We start from the raw sequence: 16944 nt of genomic DNA on the forward strand, positions 1-16944 counted from the left end.
GTTTCATTCTTGTTGCCCAGGCAGGCTGGAGTGCAATGGTGCAATCTCGGCTCATTGCAACCTCTGCCTCCTGGGTTCAAGCGATTCTCATGACTCAGCCTCCCGAGTAGCTGAGATTACAGGCATGTGCCACCACGCCCGGCTAATTTTGTATTTTTAGTAGAGATGGGGTTTCTCCATGTTGGTCAGGCTGGTCTCAAGCTTCCGACCTCAGGTGATCTGCCCTTCTCTGCCTCCCCAAATTCTGGGATTACAGGCATGAGCCACTGCGCCCAGAGTTTTTTTTTTTTTTTTTCTGATACAGAGTCTCGCTCTGTCCCCCAGGCTGGAGTGCAGTGGCAAGATCTCGGCTCACTGCAAACTCCCTCTCCCGCGTTCAAGCAATCTCCTGCCTCAGCCTCCAGAATAGCTGGGATTATAGGCGCCCACCACCACACCTGGCTAATTTTTGTATTTTTAGTAGAGACAGGGTTTCAACCATGTCGGCCAGGCTGGTCTCGAACTCCAGACCTCAGGTGATCTGCCTGCCTCGGCCTCCCAAAGTGCTGGGATTACAGGTGTGAGCCGTCATGCCCAGCCTGGGTCATAGATTTTATAGGTCTAGGAAGGCTGGTGGAAAGCTGTGTGTGTGTGGGGGGGTGTTTGTTTTTGAAACAGGGTCTCACTGTGTCGCCCAGGCTGGAGTGCAGTTGTCGGATCCCTGCTCACTGCAACCTCCACCTCCTGGGTTCGAGCAATTCTGATGCCTCAGCCTCCCGAGTAGCTGGGATTACAGGCGCGTGCCACCATGCCCAGCTAATTTATGTATTTTTAGTAGAGGGGAGTTTCACCATGTTGGCCAGGCTGGTCTCGAACTCCAGCCTGTAAGGAGTTTGAATCTTCCACCTGCCCCTTGGGGATGTTTGATTTTGAGCAAGAATTTAACACTGTGAGGTGCATTTGTCGCCCATAAAATGCAGTGCTGGTTTCTCCTCTGCTCTGTTGCTGTTGGAGTAATAATACTTACTTAAGTAGCTTCCACTTAGCAACTTCACTGTGCAATTGCTATGTGCTGGGTGCCCATTCTTTACCCTGGAAGTCAGGAAGGCAGTTTGGACACAGAGGTGTCAGGGCTGGGAGGGGTATTGTGAGGGCTGTAGGACCTCAGTGAAGGTACCTGACTTGCCTTTTTGAAGATTGCAGTCAGGGAAGTCTTGCAGGAAATGGCAAGGTCTGGGAGAGCCCAGACACAGAAGGAATTGGTTAGAGGTGAGGACACAGGTGGGCAATGAAGACCGCAGGTGCCCATAAATGGGGTCAAGGAGGTGGGATTGAATACTAGGGAGTTACGGGAGGTGTTTGAGCAAGACGGTCTTGAGGAGGAGATAGGGAGTGTTATGGTTCTTATCTTCTAGGGCTGCTTTAAAAATGTAATAAACACAAGAAGATGCCGGCACGATGGCTCCCAGAACTTTGGGAAGCCAAGTCTGGAGGATTGCTTGAGGCCAGAAGTTTGAGACCAGCTTGGGAAACATAGCGAGACCCCCTGTGTCTTTTTTTTTTTTTTTTCTTTTGAGACGGAGTTTAGCTCTTGTTGCCCAGGCTGGACTGCAGTGGCTTAATCTCGGCTGACTGACACCTCCGCCTTCTGGTTTTAAGCGATTCTCCTGTCTCAGCCTCTCGAGTAGCTGGGATTATGGGCGCCCACCACCACGCCCGGCTAATTTTTGTATTTTAGTAGAGATGGGATTTCACCATGTTGGCCAGGCTGGTCTCGAACTCCTGACCTCGTGATACGCCTGCTTCGGCTTCCCAAAGTGCTGGGATTACAGGCGTGAGCCACCATGCCCCGCTTTTTTTTTTTTTTTTTTTTGAGACAGAGTCTTGCTCTGTCGCCCAGGCTGGAGTGCAGAGGCGCGATCTCGGCTCACTGCAAGCTCCGCCTCACTCACGGGTTCACGCCGTTGTCCTGCCTTGGCCTCCTGAGTAGCTGGGACTACAGGCGCCCGCCACCATGCCCGGCTAATATTTTGTATTTTTAGTAGAGATGTGGTTTCACCGTGTTAGCCAGGACGGTCTCGATCTCCTGACCTCGTGATCTGCCCACGTCGGCCTCCCAAAGTGCTGGGATTACAGGCATGAGCCACTGCGCCCGGCTGGCTTTTTATTTCATTTTATTTTTGAGACTGATTTTCTCTCTTGTTGCCCAGGCTGGAGTGCAATGGCGTGATCTCGGCTCACTGCAACCTCCGCCTCCGGGGTTCAAGTGATTCTCCTGCCTCAGCCTCCCAAGTAGCTGGAATTACAGGCGCAGAGATGGGGTTTCACCATGTTGGCCAGGCTGGTCTCGAACTCCTGACCTCAGGCGATCTACCCGCCTCGGCCTCCCAAAGTGCTAGGATTACAGGAGTGAGCCACTGCACCCGGCCGCGCCGCGCATCCTTTTTTTTTTTTTATCTTTTAATTATTTTGTTTATTTAATTTCTTTTTTTAAATTATTTTATTTTATTTTATGATTATTATACTTTAAGTTTTAGGGTACATGTGCACAATGTGCAGGTTTGTTACATATGTATCCATGTGCCATGTTGTGGTGTGCTGCACCCATTAACTCGTCATTTAGCATTAGGTATATCTCCTAATGCTATCCCTCCCCCCCCCCCCCCCACCCCACAACAGTCCCCGGAGTGTGATGTTCCCCTTCCTGTGTCCATGTGTTCTCATTGTTCAATTCCCACCTGTGAGTGAGAACATGTGGTGTTTGGTTTTTTGTCCTTGCAATAGTTTGCTGAGAATGATGATTTCCAGTTTCATCCATGTCCCTACAAAGGACATGAACTCATCATTTTTTATGGCTGCATAATATTCCATGGTGTATATGTGCCACATTTTCTTAATCCAGTCTATCGTTGTTGGACATTTGGGTTGGTTCCAAGTCTTTGCTATTATGAATAGTGCCACAATAAACGTACGTGTCCATGTGTCTTTATAGCAGCATGATTTATAGTCCTTTGAGTATGTACCCAGTAAGGGGATGGCTGGGTCAAATGGTATTTCTAGTTCTAGATCCCTGAGGAATCGCCACACTGACTTCCACAATGGTTGAACTAGTTTACAGTCCCATCAACAGTGTAAAAGTGTTCCTATTTCTCCACATCCTCTCCAGCACCTGTTGTTTCCTGACTTTTTAATGATCGCCATTCTAACTGGTGTGAGATGGTATCTCATTGTGGTTTTGATTTGCATTTCTCTGATGGCCAGTGATGATGACCATTTTTTCATGTGTTTTTTGGCTGCATAAATGTCTTCTTTTGAGAAGTGTCTGTTCATGTCCTTCGTCCACTTTTTGATGGGGTTGTTTGTTTTTTTCTTGTAAATTTGTTTGAGTTCATTGTAGATTCTGGATATTAGCCCTTTGTCAGATGAGTAGGTTGCAAAAATTTTCTCCCATCTTGTAGGTTGCCTGTTCACTCTGATGGTAGTTTCTTTTGCTGTGCAGAAGCTCTTTAGTTTAATTGATCCCATTCGTCAATTTTGGCTTTTGTTGCCTTTGCTTTTGGTGTTTTAGACATGAAGTCCTTGACCATGCCTATGTCTTGAATGGTAATGCCTAGGTTTTCTTCTAGGTTTTTATGGTTTTAGGTCTAACATGTAAGTCTTTAATCCATCTTGAACGCTCCGCGCATCTTAAAAACACACAGACACACAAAAGCTCTAGAGAGCCTCGCGGAGTTGTAAACTACAGCTCCCAAGAGACTTCGCGGCCGAGGCTTCCGCCCACTTCCGGATCTCACTTTCCATTGCTTCCAAGTACCGGGCGGGGCTTTGCTTCTTCAACCAAACGTGACCACAATGGGAGGAGGCGTGGCAACCAATGGGCGCATGAGTTAGCTGGATGCGGCCAATGGAAGCGTGCAAACTCTCCTATGTGGGGGCGGGGCTAGGGTGAGCACCAATGACGGGGGGGTGGTGGCGCCATCAGTGTGGGCTGTGCCGTGGCTGGAAGTTACTGTGAGGCGGCGGCTAAGAAGGCGGCTGTGGTGGCGGCGGTGGAGGCTGAGGCGGCGGCCGAGGCGGCGACGGAGGAAACAGAAGATGGTGAGGATGGCCTCCAGGCCCCTACTCCCCCTCTGCTCGACAAAATGGCGCCGTGGACCCACCCACCTCTAGTATCCCCCAGGCCCCTCTCTGTTCTGCCCGGTCCCCTGAGGTCCGGCCCGCCCCTCCCACTCACCTGTGACCTTCGAACCCCGGACCCTACCGAGACCTTCCTGCTGATCCCACTGCCACTCCTTCTCCGACCCCTGACCCCATCCAGGATACCAGGCCCTGACAACTCATTCATTTCCGGGTTGCGGCTCCCCCCGGAAATCGTCTGGGGTAGGGATGGGGTCCCGTAAGACCCCCTGGTCTGGCCTCGTTCTCAGCGCGCCGGGCCTGGATCTGTTCGGTTCAGGAGAATTTGGGAGGCCGACCTGGGCCCCGGGGCGGGGGAGGGGGCTTGGCACGGCGATATGCAGGGCTTTGTCGCCAAAGGAAGTGCGACATCGCCGACTGTCCCGGTCCCCCGGGCCCTGACCCCACCTCCGCCATTCTGGGCCCTTATCCGCCTCTAAGAATGAAAAACTTTTATCTCCGATCCGCATGGATTGTCCCTGTCAAATGAGGGTAGCAGTAGTCTGAACCTCTTAGGGTGGTGACAATTTAGGTAACTGACATCGTAAAGGACTCAGGATAGTGAATGCTCAACAGATGAGCTGGGTGACTCGAGGCCAGTGACGTTCTCTTCCAGCTGTCCCCTCATCATGAAGTGTGGATCGTCCCCACCTGGCTGTTGGAAGGTTGAAATTCCTTCGGGGTTCCTCAGTCATCCTGGAATTTGGGTCTGGTGGTTTTTCGGGGTTCAGTCTCCCCACCTGAAAAGCGGGATGGTGACCCACCCTCAGAGTGGAGCTAAAGCCTCTCCCCAACCCCCACTAGTTGGCATCCTCAGGGCTGGGAAGGGTGATGGGAAGCTTGGTCAAGATACCTCAAGTCTCCTTTGTCCCCTGACCCAGAGTCCCAGCCCACAATCCACAGTCCTTGGGATGTGGTGGGGATGAAAGGAAGACTCCCTTTCAGGAAGGAAATGGGAAGGTGGGTTCCTAGTGTGCGGGTCCCCAAGCCTGGGTGTTGTCCTTGATACCTTGGTACAGTCTCATCCCTACAGCCAATCATAAGTGGATTAGATTGGCTCTGCCTTCCGAACACACCTGAATTCATCCATGGCTTCACACCCTGTTGCAGGTACTGCCACCTCCCACCTGCATATCTGTCCCAGCCTCTTCCCTGGTCTCCTAGCCTTGCTCTTATCCCTTTGGCCGTTCATAATTCACCTGAACCAGAAGGAACTTTTTTTTTGGAGTCAGATTTTCACTCTGGCGCCCAGGCTGGAGTGCAGTGTGTGATCACAGCTCACTGCAGTCTCCACTTTCCAGGCTCAAGAGATCCTCCCACCTGGCTCATTTTTGTACTTTTTGGAGAGATGGGGACTCCCTATGTTGCCCAGGCTGGTCTCAAAGTCTTGGGCTCAAGTGATCCTGCCTCAGCCTCCCAAAGTGCTGGTATTACAGGTGTGAGGCACTGCATGGGGCCTGAGAAGGAGCTTTTTTTTTTTTGAGATGGAGTCTTGCTCTGTCGCCCAGGCTGGAGTGCAGTGGCATGATCTCGGCTCAGTGCAGCCTCCACCTCCTGGGTTCAAGCCATTCTCCTGCCTCAGCCTCCCAAGTAGCTGGGACTACAGGCGCCCACCACCACGCCCAGCTAATTTTTGTATTTTTAGTAGAGACGGTTTCGCCATATTGGCCAGGGTGATCTTGAACTCCTGACCTTGTGATCCACCCACTTCAGCCTCCCAAAGTGCTGGGAGTACAGATGTGAGCCACTGCGCCCAGCCAGAAGGAGCTTTTAAAGATGTGCATCAAATAATACCACTTTTTAGCCTACAAAATACTCCAGGAACCCTGGTGGCTCCCCTCCTCATCCTGAGGCCCCTGGCCACCTCTGTGACCTAATCTCCACTCTGTCTGTGAGCTTCAGCCACCCTGGCCTTGTTTTCACTTCCTCACACTCCAGGTTCCTGCTACCCCAGGGCCTTTACACCTGCTGCTCTTTCTGCTCAGAACACTCTTCCTCCTGTGATCGAGGCCCTTCCAGACTTTAGGGGGCCCCCAGTTCTCTGCTATTAGTGCACTGCTTCTCTTTCTCATCTCTTTGTTGGGTCCCTGGCAGGCTACCTGCAGTGGGACTGGCACACGGGTGTCTAGTGCGTGTCTGCTGAGGTAATGGATGGCTCCAGGGCCCAACCATGGCTGGCATTTGTCTGGGATGAGGCCTCCCCCACCCCCTGCCCCCCATATCTCAAGGCCTTGTTTTCCAGCTTAGCATGACAGGAAGGCTGCACATACCCTGCCTTCATTCATTTGTGCAACACAGACATGTTGATCCTAAAGGCTGCCCCCGAGGGAGCTCCGTGCAAAGCATTCCCCTTGTTGTCTTATGACTCAGAGTAACCCTGGGAGGTGGCCCTGTTGGAATGCCTCTCTTCACAGGGAGGCCCAGAGGCTGGGAGGTCCCTTGTCCCAGGTCACACAACCAGGGACGGGCTGAGCCAGGACTGAGAGCAGAACGCCTAGGGTACCTGCATCTCTCGCCACTCAGCCACCGGGCCCCATTCGAGCCCGGCCAGGGTTGAGTCAGCCCTGTCCTGTCCTCTGCCCTCGGGGAGGTACCAGTCCAGCCAGGGAGGTGGACGTGTAAACAGATGACCTCGCCGGGGTGTGAGGGACGCTCTGGGAGAGGCTCCCGAAGTGTCGGGGGAGCAAAGGGACCAGGGAGGGGGTTGGAGCTGGTGGGGAGGTTAGCCGGTATTTGCCACATGGAGGCATGAGGGGCATTCCTAGAGGGTGTGTGTGGCAGAGGGTGTGTGTGATGGGAGTCCAGCAGGGGCAAGCTGGGCCAGGGCTGCAAAGGGGGACAGGGACCCTTCCTCACCCTTCAGGTCTCAGTGCCTGCATCCCTGCGTCTGGGCAGCAACCCCTTATCCCCCAAATGGGCCAGAGCTCTGCCCTGCACCTCACACTGCGCCCTCGAGGCACCCTGTCCTGCAGCCGCTTCCTGTGCACTGTGCAGCTCTTTGCCCCACACCATCCCAAGGCCAGGCGCGCATCCATGGTGGCTCAGTCCAGTGCCCTGGTGCCTGCTAGGGCCCCAGAAGACCTTGCTGAATGAATGAAGCTGGCCCCAGAGCCGGGTGCTGAGCTGAGGCTGGCATCCTAGGGTGGGAGGGAAGGCAGGTTTGAGGGACTTTGAACTGGTCCTGGGGCAGTAGGTCATCCAGATGTGATGGCTGCCTCCCGGGTGGGAGGGGGAGGCCCACCCAGCCACATTCTGGCTTCTCAAGAGGGACCAGCAGAGGAGGGGCCAGATGTCATAGAATTGGTGACACTGCTGTTCCTGCCTGTCCCAGAGGGTGGTGGGAAATTGTCTGAACAGCAGCTTCTCCCAGGGCAGCTCTCTTGGGCCTCAGGCATCAGGGGATGGCCCTCCCTTCCAGGTCTGTAGCCTGCAGGGGCTCTGGCCCTTGCTTTTCAGGCATGTGATAAAGAGAAGGAGCTTGACTTCCGAGGTGGGGTATATGTGGGTTCAAATCAGCCCCCTGGTTTTCTGATTGAGACCGGGTGACCTCTCTGCCTCGATGTCCTTGCCTTTGATAGGGAGACACTACCTCCTGCCTTGTTGGGTCAGCAGATCATACATAGTGAGCTCAGGAGGGCCCCGTTCAGGGCAAGCTATGTGGGGAGACTCGCAGCAGACAGTCCCACCACTGGCCCACTCCAGACCTCACTCACAGGGTTGGATTGAAAATGGCTTTTTTTTTTTTTTTTTTTGAGACAGAGTCTGGTTCTGTCACCCAGGCTGAAATGCAGGGCCATGATCTCTGCTCACTGCAACCTCTGCCTCCTGAGTTCAAGCAATTCCCCAGCCTCAGCCTCCTGAGTAGCTGGGATCATAGGCGTGCACCACCACGCCTGGCTAATTTTTATATTTTTAGTAGAGATGAGGTTTTGCCATGTTGGCCAGGCTGGTCTCAAACTCCTGACTGCAGATGATCTACCCTCCTCGGCCTCCCAAAGTGCTGGGATTTCAGGCGTGAGCCCACTGCGGTAGGACTTTTAACCAGTGGCCTGTTCTCTTGCAGCCTCGATTTCCCCACCTCTTACCTAGTTAGAGGGCTGTCATGAGGATCCCGTGGGGGACGTGCACATAGCCTGGCTTGGTTACTTTTCTCTGGTCCCGGCAGTGTATCCAGCAGCCAGCTCAAGGGTGTGTTCTGGAAAACTTGAACTACAAAGAATAGTGGGAAGAAGGAACCCAGCAGTCACCCTGCAGGTGCTCCGGGGATGAGCCGGCCCTTGCCTGGTTTCTCATGTGCCATCTTCCATGTCTTCTAGGCAGATTTTTTGAAAGGACTGCCTGTCTACAACAAAAGCAATTTTAGTCGATTTCACGCGGACTCTGTGTGCAAAGCCTCGGTGAGTGCATGTTCCTGGGGCTGGGAGGGATTGGGCGCTTCCAGGGGGCCTGGGGGCGGCTTGTGTCCCCCAATTGGGGTCTTGGCAGGAACAGAGGCCGATCTTCAAGCCCAGCCCCATCCACATTCTTGAGTGTCTTCCAATCTGCACTGAAGGGTGGGTGCTGAGTGGAGGGATGAGGAGACCCCAGGCCCATGCGCTCTCCTAACCCACCCCTTCTCAACCCTCCTACAGAACCGACGGCCCTCAGTCTACCTGCCCACCCGAGAGTACCCGTCTGAACAGAGTAAGTGGCCGCTGTCAGTCTGTCCCATTCTGGTTGCTGAGGGGTGGGGTTTGGTGACTGCAGCGTGGCACGAGGAGGTTATCTTCATCCCTGGCCCAGGCCATAGACAGACTTGGCTCGGGTTCACATGCTGGCTACTGAATCCAGTTAAGTCGGGGAGGGCCTCCAGGGAGGTGCAGGAGGGGGACCGTGGGGGCTTCAGCCTGGGGATGCACATGTGGATGCCTGTCCACTCCCAGCCCCTGGGGACAGCCAGAAACCTGGCTTTCCCCAGGTATCTCTTGATTGGGACACACTGGGATCCACAGCCAGCTCAAAGGGACCCCCAAGTTGTCCCTCATCTGCCACTCACTGGCCCCTTCCCCTCCCTGTCAGATGAGGTCAGGCAAGAACTCTGGTTCTAAGACAAGTACTATTGGGCAGAGAGGCAGCAGAGGGCTACAGGGGCCTGGGCTGGGGATCCAGCCAAGCCTGGGTGGCAGTGACGGGAAGGGGTTCCAGGCGAAGGGGCCCACAGCACAGGAGGACTTGGTCCTGCTGTCTTAGTTTAACTGTTTAAAAAGACTCCACGGCCGGGCGCGGTGGCTCACGCTTGTAATCCCAGCACTTTGGGAGGCCGAGGCGGGCGTATCACGAGGTCAGGAGATTGAGACCATGATGAAACCCCGTCTCTACTAAAAATACAAAAAATTAGCCGGGCCTGGTGTCTGGCGCCTGTAGTCCCAGCTACTCGGAGAGGCTGAGGCAGGAGAATGGCGTGAACCCAGGAGGCGGAGCTTGCAGTGAGCCGAGATTGTGCCACTGCACTCCAGCCTGGGCGACAGAGTGAGAGACTCCGTCTTCAAAAAAAAAAAAAAAAAAAGACTCTACACCAGGTGGGGTGGCTCCCACTTGTAATCCCAGCACTTTGAGAGGCTGAGGCAGGAGGATTGCTTGAGGCCAGAAGTTCAAGACCAGCCTGAGCAACATAGTGAGACCCCGTTTCACCAAAAACCATATATATATGTGTGTGTATATATATATATGCCGGGCGTGGTGGCATGCGTCTATAGTCCCAGGTGGGAAAATCAGTTGAGCCCAGGAGCTCCAGGCTGCAGTGAGCTATGATTATTCCAGCCTGGGTGACAGAGTGAGACCCTGCTCTTAAAGCATTTATCCATCTGGAGGCCGTGGGGTGGGACTGTGTGTGGTCACTGGGCGCAGATATGTGGTATGTGCTCCTAGTCAGCATGGGAGAAACATAGGCATGAGAGTCTTAGTGGCAGGGCTTGGTCCCCCACCCAAGGGTGGAATCCCTTGCAGGGAGCAGGGACCCTGAAAGCAGCTGGCTCAGGCCTCTGGGAGTGGCTGCGAGTGTGCTCAGAAGCAAAAACATGGGACTTTTGGAGATCTCTGGAGTTGGGGGTACTGAGTTCCAGCCCCAAAAAGACCTCCCAGGGCAGTGTCACGGGAGGAGCCTGGGGAGGGGAGGCGTCTGCGACTTTCTCTATTTTTCCTCCTCAGTCATCGTGACAGAAAAGACAAACATCCTCCTGCGCTACCTGCATCAGCAATGGGACAAAAAGGTGAGGCCCACAGGGCTCCGGTGCGGGGATTGTGGGTGGACAGAGACGGGGCACCTGGCAGGGGCTTCTGAGCACAGGAAGGACTCTAGTGATTGGAGCAGGGCCTTGAGGGCTGGGTAGGAGTGCCCTGGGCGATCCAGGAGAGGGAAGAGCGTTCCAGTGGAGGGAACCGCTGTGCAGAGGCCACAGGACACCAGTGCTCAGGAGGCCGGAGGCCAGGCCCAAGCAGCCGCCAGGCCCAGCTTTCCATGGCCCTAGCATTAGGTAGGCTGTATTGGTATGAACTAGATAGAATATTTTCTGAGGCGGAGCGTGGTGACTCATGCCTGTAGTCCCAGCACTTTGGGAGGCCGAAGCGGGCGGATCATGAGGTCAGGAGATCGAGACCATCCCTGGCCAACATGGGGAAATCCCGTCTTTACTAAAAATACAAAAATTAGCTGGGCATGGTGGTGCGTGACTGTAATCCCAGCTACTCGGGAGGCTGAGGCAGGAGAATCGCTTGAACCAGGGAGGCGGAGGTTGCAGTGAGCCGAGATCACACCACTGCACTCCAGCCTTGTGACAGAGCAAGACTGTCTCAAAAAAATAAAAAAAGGCCGGGTGAGGTGGCTCACGCCTGTAATCCCAGCACTTTGGGAGGCCAAGGTGGGCAGATCATGAGGTCAGGAGATCGAGACCATCCTGGCTAACACAGTAAAACCCTGTCTCTACTAAAAAATACAAAAAAAAATTAGCCAGGCGTGCTGGTGGGCACCTGTAGTTCCAGCTTCTCGGGAGGGTGAGGCAGAAGAATGGCATGAACCCGGGAGGCGGAGCTTGCAGTCAGCCAAGATAGGACCACTGCATTCCAGCTTGGGCAACAGAGTGAGACTCCGTCTCAAAAAAACCAAAAAATCTTTTCTGAATGGTGAAATGTGTACACATGATTAAAAATCTAGGCCGGGGCCGGGCGCGGTGGCTCACGCTTGTAATCCCAGCACTTTGGGAGGCCGAGGCGGGCGAATCACGAGGTCAGGAGATCGAGACCACGGTGAAACCCCGTCTCTACTAAAAATACACAAAAATTAGCCGGGCGTGGTGGCGGGCGCCTGTAGTCCCAGCTACTCGGAGAGGCTGAGGCAGGAGAATGGCGTGAACCCGGGAGGCGGAGCTTGCAGTGAGCCGAGATCGCGCCACTGCACTTCAGCCTGGGCGACAGAGCGAGACTCCGTCTCAAAAAAAAAAAAAAAAAATCTAGGCCGGGCGTGGTGGCTCACGCCTGTAATCCCAGCACTTTGGGAGGCCTAGGCAGGCGGATCACGAGGTCAGAAGTTTGAGACCAGCCTGGCCAGCATGGTGAAACCCCATCTCTACTAATAATATAAAAATTAGCTGGGCATAGTGGCGCACGCCTGTAATCCCAGCTACTCCGGAGGCCGAGGCAGAAGAATCACTTGAACCTGGCAGGCAGAGATTGCAGTGAGCCAAGATCATGCCACTGCACTGCAGCCTGGGTGGTCTCAAGAAAAAAAGAAATCTAGACTGGGCGTGGTGGCTCATACCTGTAATCCCAGCACTTTGGGAGGCCGAGTCGGGCAGATCACGAGGTCAGGAGATCGAGACCATCCTGGCTAACATGGTGAAACCCCATCTCTACTAAAAATACAAAAAAATTAGCCAGCGTGGTGGCAAGTGCCTGTAGTCCCAGCCACTCGGGGAGGCTGAGGCGGGAGAGTGGTGTGAACCCAGGAGGTGGAGCTTGCAGTGAGCTGAGATTGCGCCACTGCGCTCCAGCCTGGGCAATAGAGTGAGACTCCATCTCAAAAAAAAAAAAGAAAAAAGAAATCCAGGCAACATGAGAGGGTGTGGCTGGGTGTGGTGATTCACACCCGGAACTGCCTGAGAGGCTGAGGCGGGCAGATGGCTTGAGGCCAGGAGTTTGAGACCAGCCTAGGCAACATAGCAAAACCCGTCACTAAAAAAAAAAAAAAAAAAAAAAAATTGACTGGCTGTGGCATGTTCCTGTAATTCCAGCTATTCAGGAGGCTGAGGTGGGAGGATCGCTTGAGCCCAGGAGGTTGAGACTGCAGTGAACCATGATCGTGCCATTGCACTCCAGTCTGGGCAACAGAGCCAGACTCTATCTCTAAAAAATAAAAGTAAAAGGGTGTAGTTGCAGTGAAGAGTCATCTCCTGCCTCCTGCTTCTGGTGCCGCAACTCCCTTCCCAGAGGCTGCCTTTGCACACGGGACATTTTTTCTTCTTTTTCTTTTTCGTTTTCTTTTGCCATGCCCTGCCCTGCCCTTCCACCCTTTTTCCCTTTTGTTTTCCCTTTTTCCTTTCCTAGATGAGGTCTTGCTCTGTCGCCCAGGCTGGAGTCACCCAGGCTGGAGTGCAGTGGCATGATCTCGGCTCACTGCAACCTCCTCCTCCCAGGCTCCGCCTCCCAGGTACAAGCAATTCTCCTGCCTCAGACTCCTGAGTAGCTGGGATTACAGACATGCGCCACCATGCCCAGCTAATTTATTTTATTTACTTATTTTTTTGAGATGGAGGTTTGCTCTTGTTGCCCAGGCTGGTGTGCAATGGCGTGATCTTGGCTCACTGTAATCTCCGCCTCCTGGGTTCAAGCAATTCTCCTGCCTCGGCCAGGCGCGGTGGCTCACGCTTGTAATCCCAGCACTTTGGGAGGCCGAGGCGGGCGGATCACGAGGTCAGGAGATCGAGACCACGGTGAAACCCCGTCTCTACTAAAAATACAAAAAAAAATTAGCTGGGCGTGGTGGCGGGCGCCTGTAGTCCCAGCTACTCGGAGAGGCTGAGGCAGGAGAATGGCGTGAACCCGGGACGCGGAGCTTGCAGTGAGCCGAGATTGTGCCACTGCACTCCAGCCTGGGCGGCAGAGCGAGACTCCGTCTCAAAAAAAAAAAAAAAAAAAAAATTCTCCTGCCTCAGCCTCCCGAGTAGCTGGGATTACAGGCATGTGCCACCATGCCTGATGAACTTTGTATTTTTAGTAGAGGCGGGGTTTCTCCATGTTGGTCAGACTTGTCTTGAACTCCTGACCTCAGGTGATCCACCCGCCTTGGCCTCCCAACATGCTGGGATTACAGGTGTGAGCCGCCATGCCTGGTCTAATTTTTGTATTTTTAGTAGAGACGGGGTTTCTCCGTGTTGGCCAGGCTAGTGTTGAACTCCTGACTTCAAGTGATCCACCCATCTCGGCCCCCCAAAGGGCTGGGATTACAGGTGTGAGCCACCGCGCCCGGCCTTCTTTTTTTTTTTTTTAGGAGACGGAGTCTCTCTGTTGCCCAGGCTGGAGTGAGTGCAGTGGCATGATCTCAGCTCACTGCAACCTCTGCCCCTTGGGTTCAAGCAATTCTCCTGCCTCAGCCTCCAGAGTAGCTGGGATTACAGGCATGTGCCGCCGCGCCCAGCAAGTTTTTTTTTTTTTTACCTAACATTGAACAGTGGGTGCCTACCTACGCAGGGCAAAGTTGGAAGGTCGGGGGACTCTGTGGCAAAGTGACTGCTTCTGAAAATCCAAGCTGCTGGGCCCATCCCCGCCCCTTCTCCTGCCCCGCAAGCCTTGGTTTCCACAGCAGGGAAGCAGATGTGTGCTGCTCTCTTGCGTTGATGTGCGGCATCCCCAGTGGCTTCCAAAGGCCCTTTATTCCCAGGCTGGGTGGATTGCTCCTCTGAGTGCTTGAGAAACCAGCCCTATGTGGGTCATTGCACGTGGTGGGGGTGACTCCTCCAGGTACCAGGAAACACCTATCACCAGCCATGGGTCTGGGCAGGGCTTAGCGGGGCAGATCCTGGTGGTAGGAGGGGCTGCCTAGCCAGGGACCCCGGGGCCCCCCACTGTACTCCAGGCCTACCTCTGTGATGCTGCTGCAGGGGCCTGGGCTGGCATTATGACTCTGAGAGCTTCACCCACATGAAGACTCACAGCCTCCGGCTGGGCAACATAGTGAAACCCCCATGTCTACCAAAAGTAAAAATATTAAGCGTGGTGGTATGTGCCTGTAGTCCTAGCTACTCCAGAGGCTGAGCTGGGAGGATTGCTTGATCCTGGAAGGTTGAGGCTGTCCGAAAAAAAGACACAGCCCCTCATTTTTCCCTGTCCCCCAGAACGCTGCCAAGAAGAGAGACCAGGAGCAAGTGGAGCTGGAAGGCGAGAGCTCCGCACCTCCCCGCAAGGTGGCGCGGACCGACAGCCCAGACATGCACGAGGACACTTAAGACTCTCAACTCCACAGGCGCCTCCTGCCAGGTCTGCTCCTTGGTCGCCCACCCGCCTGCCCGCCATGTGTAAGCACCCCGCCCGCCCGCCCGCCTCCCTGCCGGCCCATCCACACCCTGCGTCCACACCACTTCCAACCTCATAGGAGCCGATGTATTTATTTTCGTTGAGTTTTTATTTATGCTGTAACCTGTATCAAGCGTTGGTTAAAGGGGACATCAGACCCAGTAGTATGATGTTGGTAGATGCTTTTTAAAAAAAACAACATTGTCCCCCCGACCCCCGCCTTCCATCGGGCCAGTTCCCCGATTCCTGCCCCCAGTTATCCATAGGACCAGAGCGTGTCTGTGAGGGTCTCTAGCGGGGGCTTTACTGTGGCAGGGCGACAGGGGCGGGTCCAGGGCGGCCTGACCCAGCAGGACAGCCGAGTGGCCTTCTCCCCTCCAACACCAGTCCAGGCCATTGAGACTCGGTCTTGTCCCACGCTCCGCCTGGAACTCTCCCATGCCCAGACCTCACCCAGTGTGCGCGCACGTTGGGGAGAAGTCGGCCCTTGGGATCTTTCTCTTGAGTCATTTTATTTTTATCATGGACTAGCGCGTGCTCCATGTCCACCCCAATAAAAGGGTCTTTCCTACTTGACCTCGCGTCTTTGCTCCACACACCTTGGCTGCAGAGGACGGAGCCCCTGGGAGTCATCCCTGTTGTCACCAAGAGGAGTGAGAAGGGCCCCCCACGCCAGGGGCCCCAGGACCGGCTGGATTCTCTCGTGGGCTTGCTGAGGCCACCATGTTCAAGGCCAAGACCTGCCTGGACCATCCCCTCTGCCTCTCCTGTCAAGGTGATCCTAAGGACAGGTCATTCCTGAGAGACGGTCCATGGTGCCAAGGATGGAGCGGGGTCAGCCCCCTGCCTGGGATACCGCCAAGCAGGGCAGCGCACCTGTCAGCCACCGCAGAGATGGCCGGCCTCACCTGGGGGCCTGGGGTCTCCGGCCTCTGCCACTCCCCTGAGGCATGGTGACAGTACAGATGGCATCTGGCTGGTCTTGCTGTCCTAGGTGGTGGCCTCACCCTTGCTGAGTCATAGAGGAGCTGTACAGAAGGTTGGCACCTGGCAGTTGGCATGTGCCATGGCCACTCATGGGGACCCCTCCTCTGCCAGCTGGGCTGGGTTTGGGGTTGAGCTTTGGTATGTGGGGGGTGTTCGGGCTCTGGGCAGAAGGTTTGTGGCCCTGACCACTAAGCCTGGGGCTGGGGGAACACCGCTTCTCCCCTTATCGCCCCCACTGGCGGTGGTGGGGGTCTCAGTTTTCTTTTGTTTATTTTGTTTTGTTTGTTTGTTTGAGTTGGGGTCTTGCACTGTTGCCCAGGCTGGAGTGCAGTGGTGTAATCACAGCTCACTGCAGCCTCGACCTCAAGCATTCCTCCCACCTCAGCCTTCCAAGTCGCTGGGACCACAGGCACATACCACCATGCCTGGCTAATTTTTTTTTTCCTGAGATGGAGTCTCGCTGTGTCTCCCAGGCTGGAGTGCAGTGGCAAGATCTCAGCTCACTACAACCTCCGCCTCCCAGATTCAAGCGATTCTCCTACCTCAGCCTCCTGAGTAGCTGGGATTACACGCGTGCTCCCTTACACCCAGCTAATTTTTCTATTTTTAGTGGAGATGGCGTTTGTCATGTTGGCCAGGCTGGTCTTGAACTCCTGACCTCAGGTGCTTTGCCTGCCTCGGCCTCCCAAAGTGCTGTGACCGCGCCCGGCTGCCTGGCTATTTTAAAATTTTTTCGTAGAGACAGGATTTCGCCATGTTGCCCAGGCTGGTCTCAAACTGCTGGGCTCAAGTCATCCGCCTTCCTCAGCCTCCCAAAGTGCTGGGGTTACAGACGTGAGCCACCGTGCCTGGCAGAGGTCTCGGTTTTGAGAGCTGAGTCTGAGGGCATTATGGTGTGGGGTTGGGCCACAGAGCTAGCAGAGACTCCAGGCTATGGAGGGTCCGCCTGCCCCAGATTCCACTGTGGAGGGCCCTGCCTGTGTCTGACCCTCGGGCCTAGGCGGCCCATCTCTCCCAAGGACGGACAGTGCCAGGGTGGGCTCCTGTCCTACACAAGGAGTGGCTGACCAGGCCCAGGCACAGCACAGCCACCCAGCTGTGCCTCCCAGCTCCCGGCAGTGTCTGCACCACAGGGATGGTGCTGTAGGGTCCATGTGGTCACAGGGCAGGTGGTCGGGAAACGCACACTTGAGCGCGGTCGGTGGTGCCGGGTCCCTGAATGCCCTGGAGGCTCCCAGGCCAGCTGGGGAGTCCCAGTCC

General features: G+C 54.8%; 1 protein-coding gene across 2 annotated transcripts; it reads left to right on the top strand.

The window, feature by feature from the left end:
• The first annotated feature begins 3959 nt into the window (after window positions 1-3959).
• Window positions 3960-15273, top strand: DDA1 (DET1 and DDB1 associated 1). Of its 2 annotated transcripts, none has more exons than XM_032170084.2 (5): window positions 3960-4077; window positions 8472-8552; window positions 8787-8838; window positions 10342-10403; window positions 14520-15273. In XM_032170084.2, exons 1-5 carry the CDS (start codon window positions 4075-4077, stop codon window positions 14628-14630), a joined length of 309 nt encoding a protein of 102 aa, XP_032025975.1. In that variant the 5' UTR covers window positions 3960-4074; the 3' UTR covers window positions 14631-15273. The 2 variants fall into 2 exon arrangements, with proteins under 2 accessions (XP_032025975.1, XP_058281046.1); XM_058425063.1 differs by lacking the exon at window positions 3960-4077 and adding an exon at window positions 4745-4820 and having other exon boundaries at window positions 14520-14858.
• The last annotated feature ends 1671 nt before the right edge of the window (window positions 15274-16944 follow it).

This window comes from Hylobates moloch, unplaced genomic scaffold (genome assembly GCF_009828535.3).
Source record: "Hylobates moloch isolate HMO894 unplaced genomic scaffold, HMol_V3 SCAFFOLD_12, whole genome shotgun sequence".
Taxonomy (NCBI): Eukaryota; Metazoa; Chordata; class Mammalia; order Primates; family Hylobatidae; genus Hylobates; species Hylobates moloch.

Excerpts from the sequence above, each read along its gene's own strand:
- DDA1 (XM_058425063.1), top strand. The coding sequence starts at position 4,785 with ATGAAGTGTGGATCGTCCCCACCTGGCTGTTGGAAG. Across the intron at positions 8,839-10,341 it reads AGAGTACCCGTCTGAACAGA|TCATCGTGACAGAAAAGACA; the intron begins GTAAGTGGCCGC and ends TTTCCTCCTCAG. Across the intron at positions 10,404-14,519 it reads ATCAGCAATGGGACAAAAAG|AACGCTGCCAAGAAGAGAGA; the intron begins GTGAGGCCCACA and ends CCTGTCCCCCAG.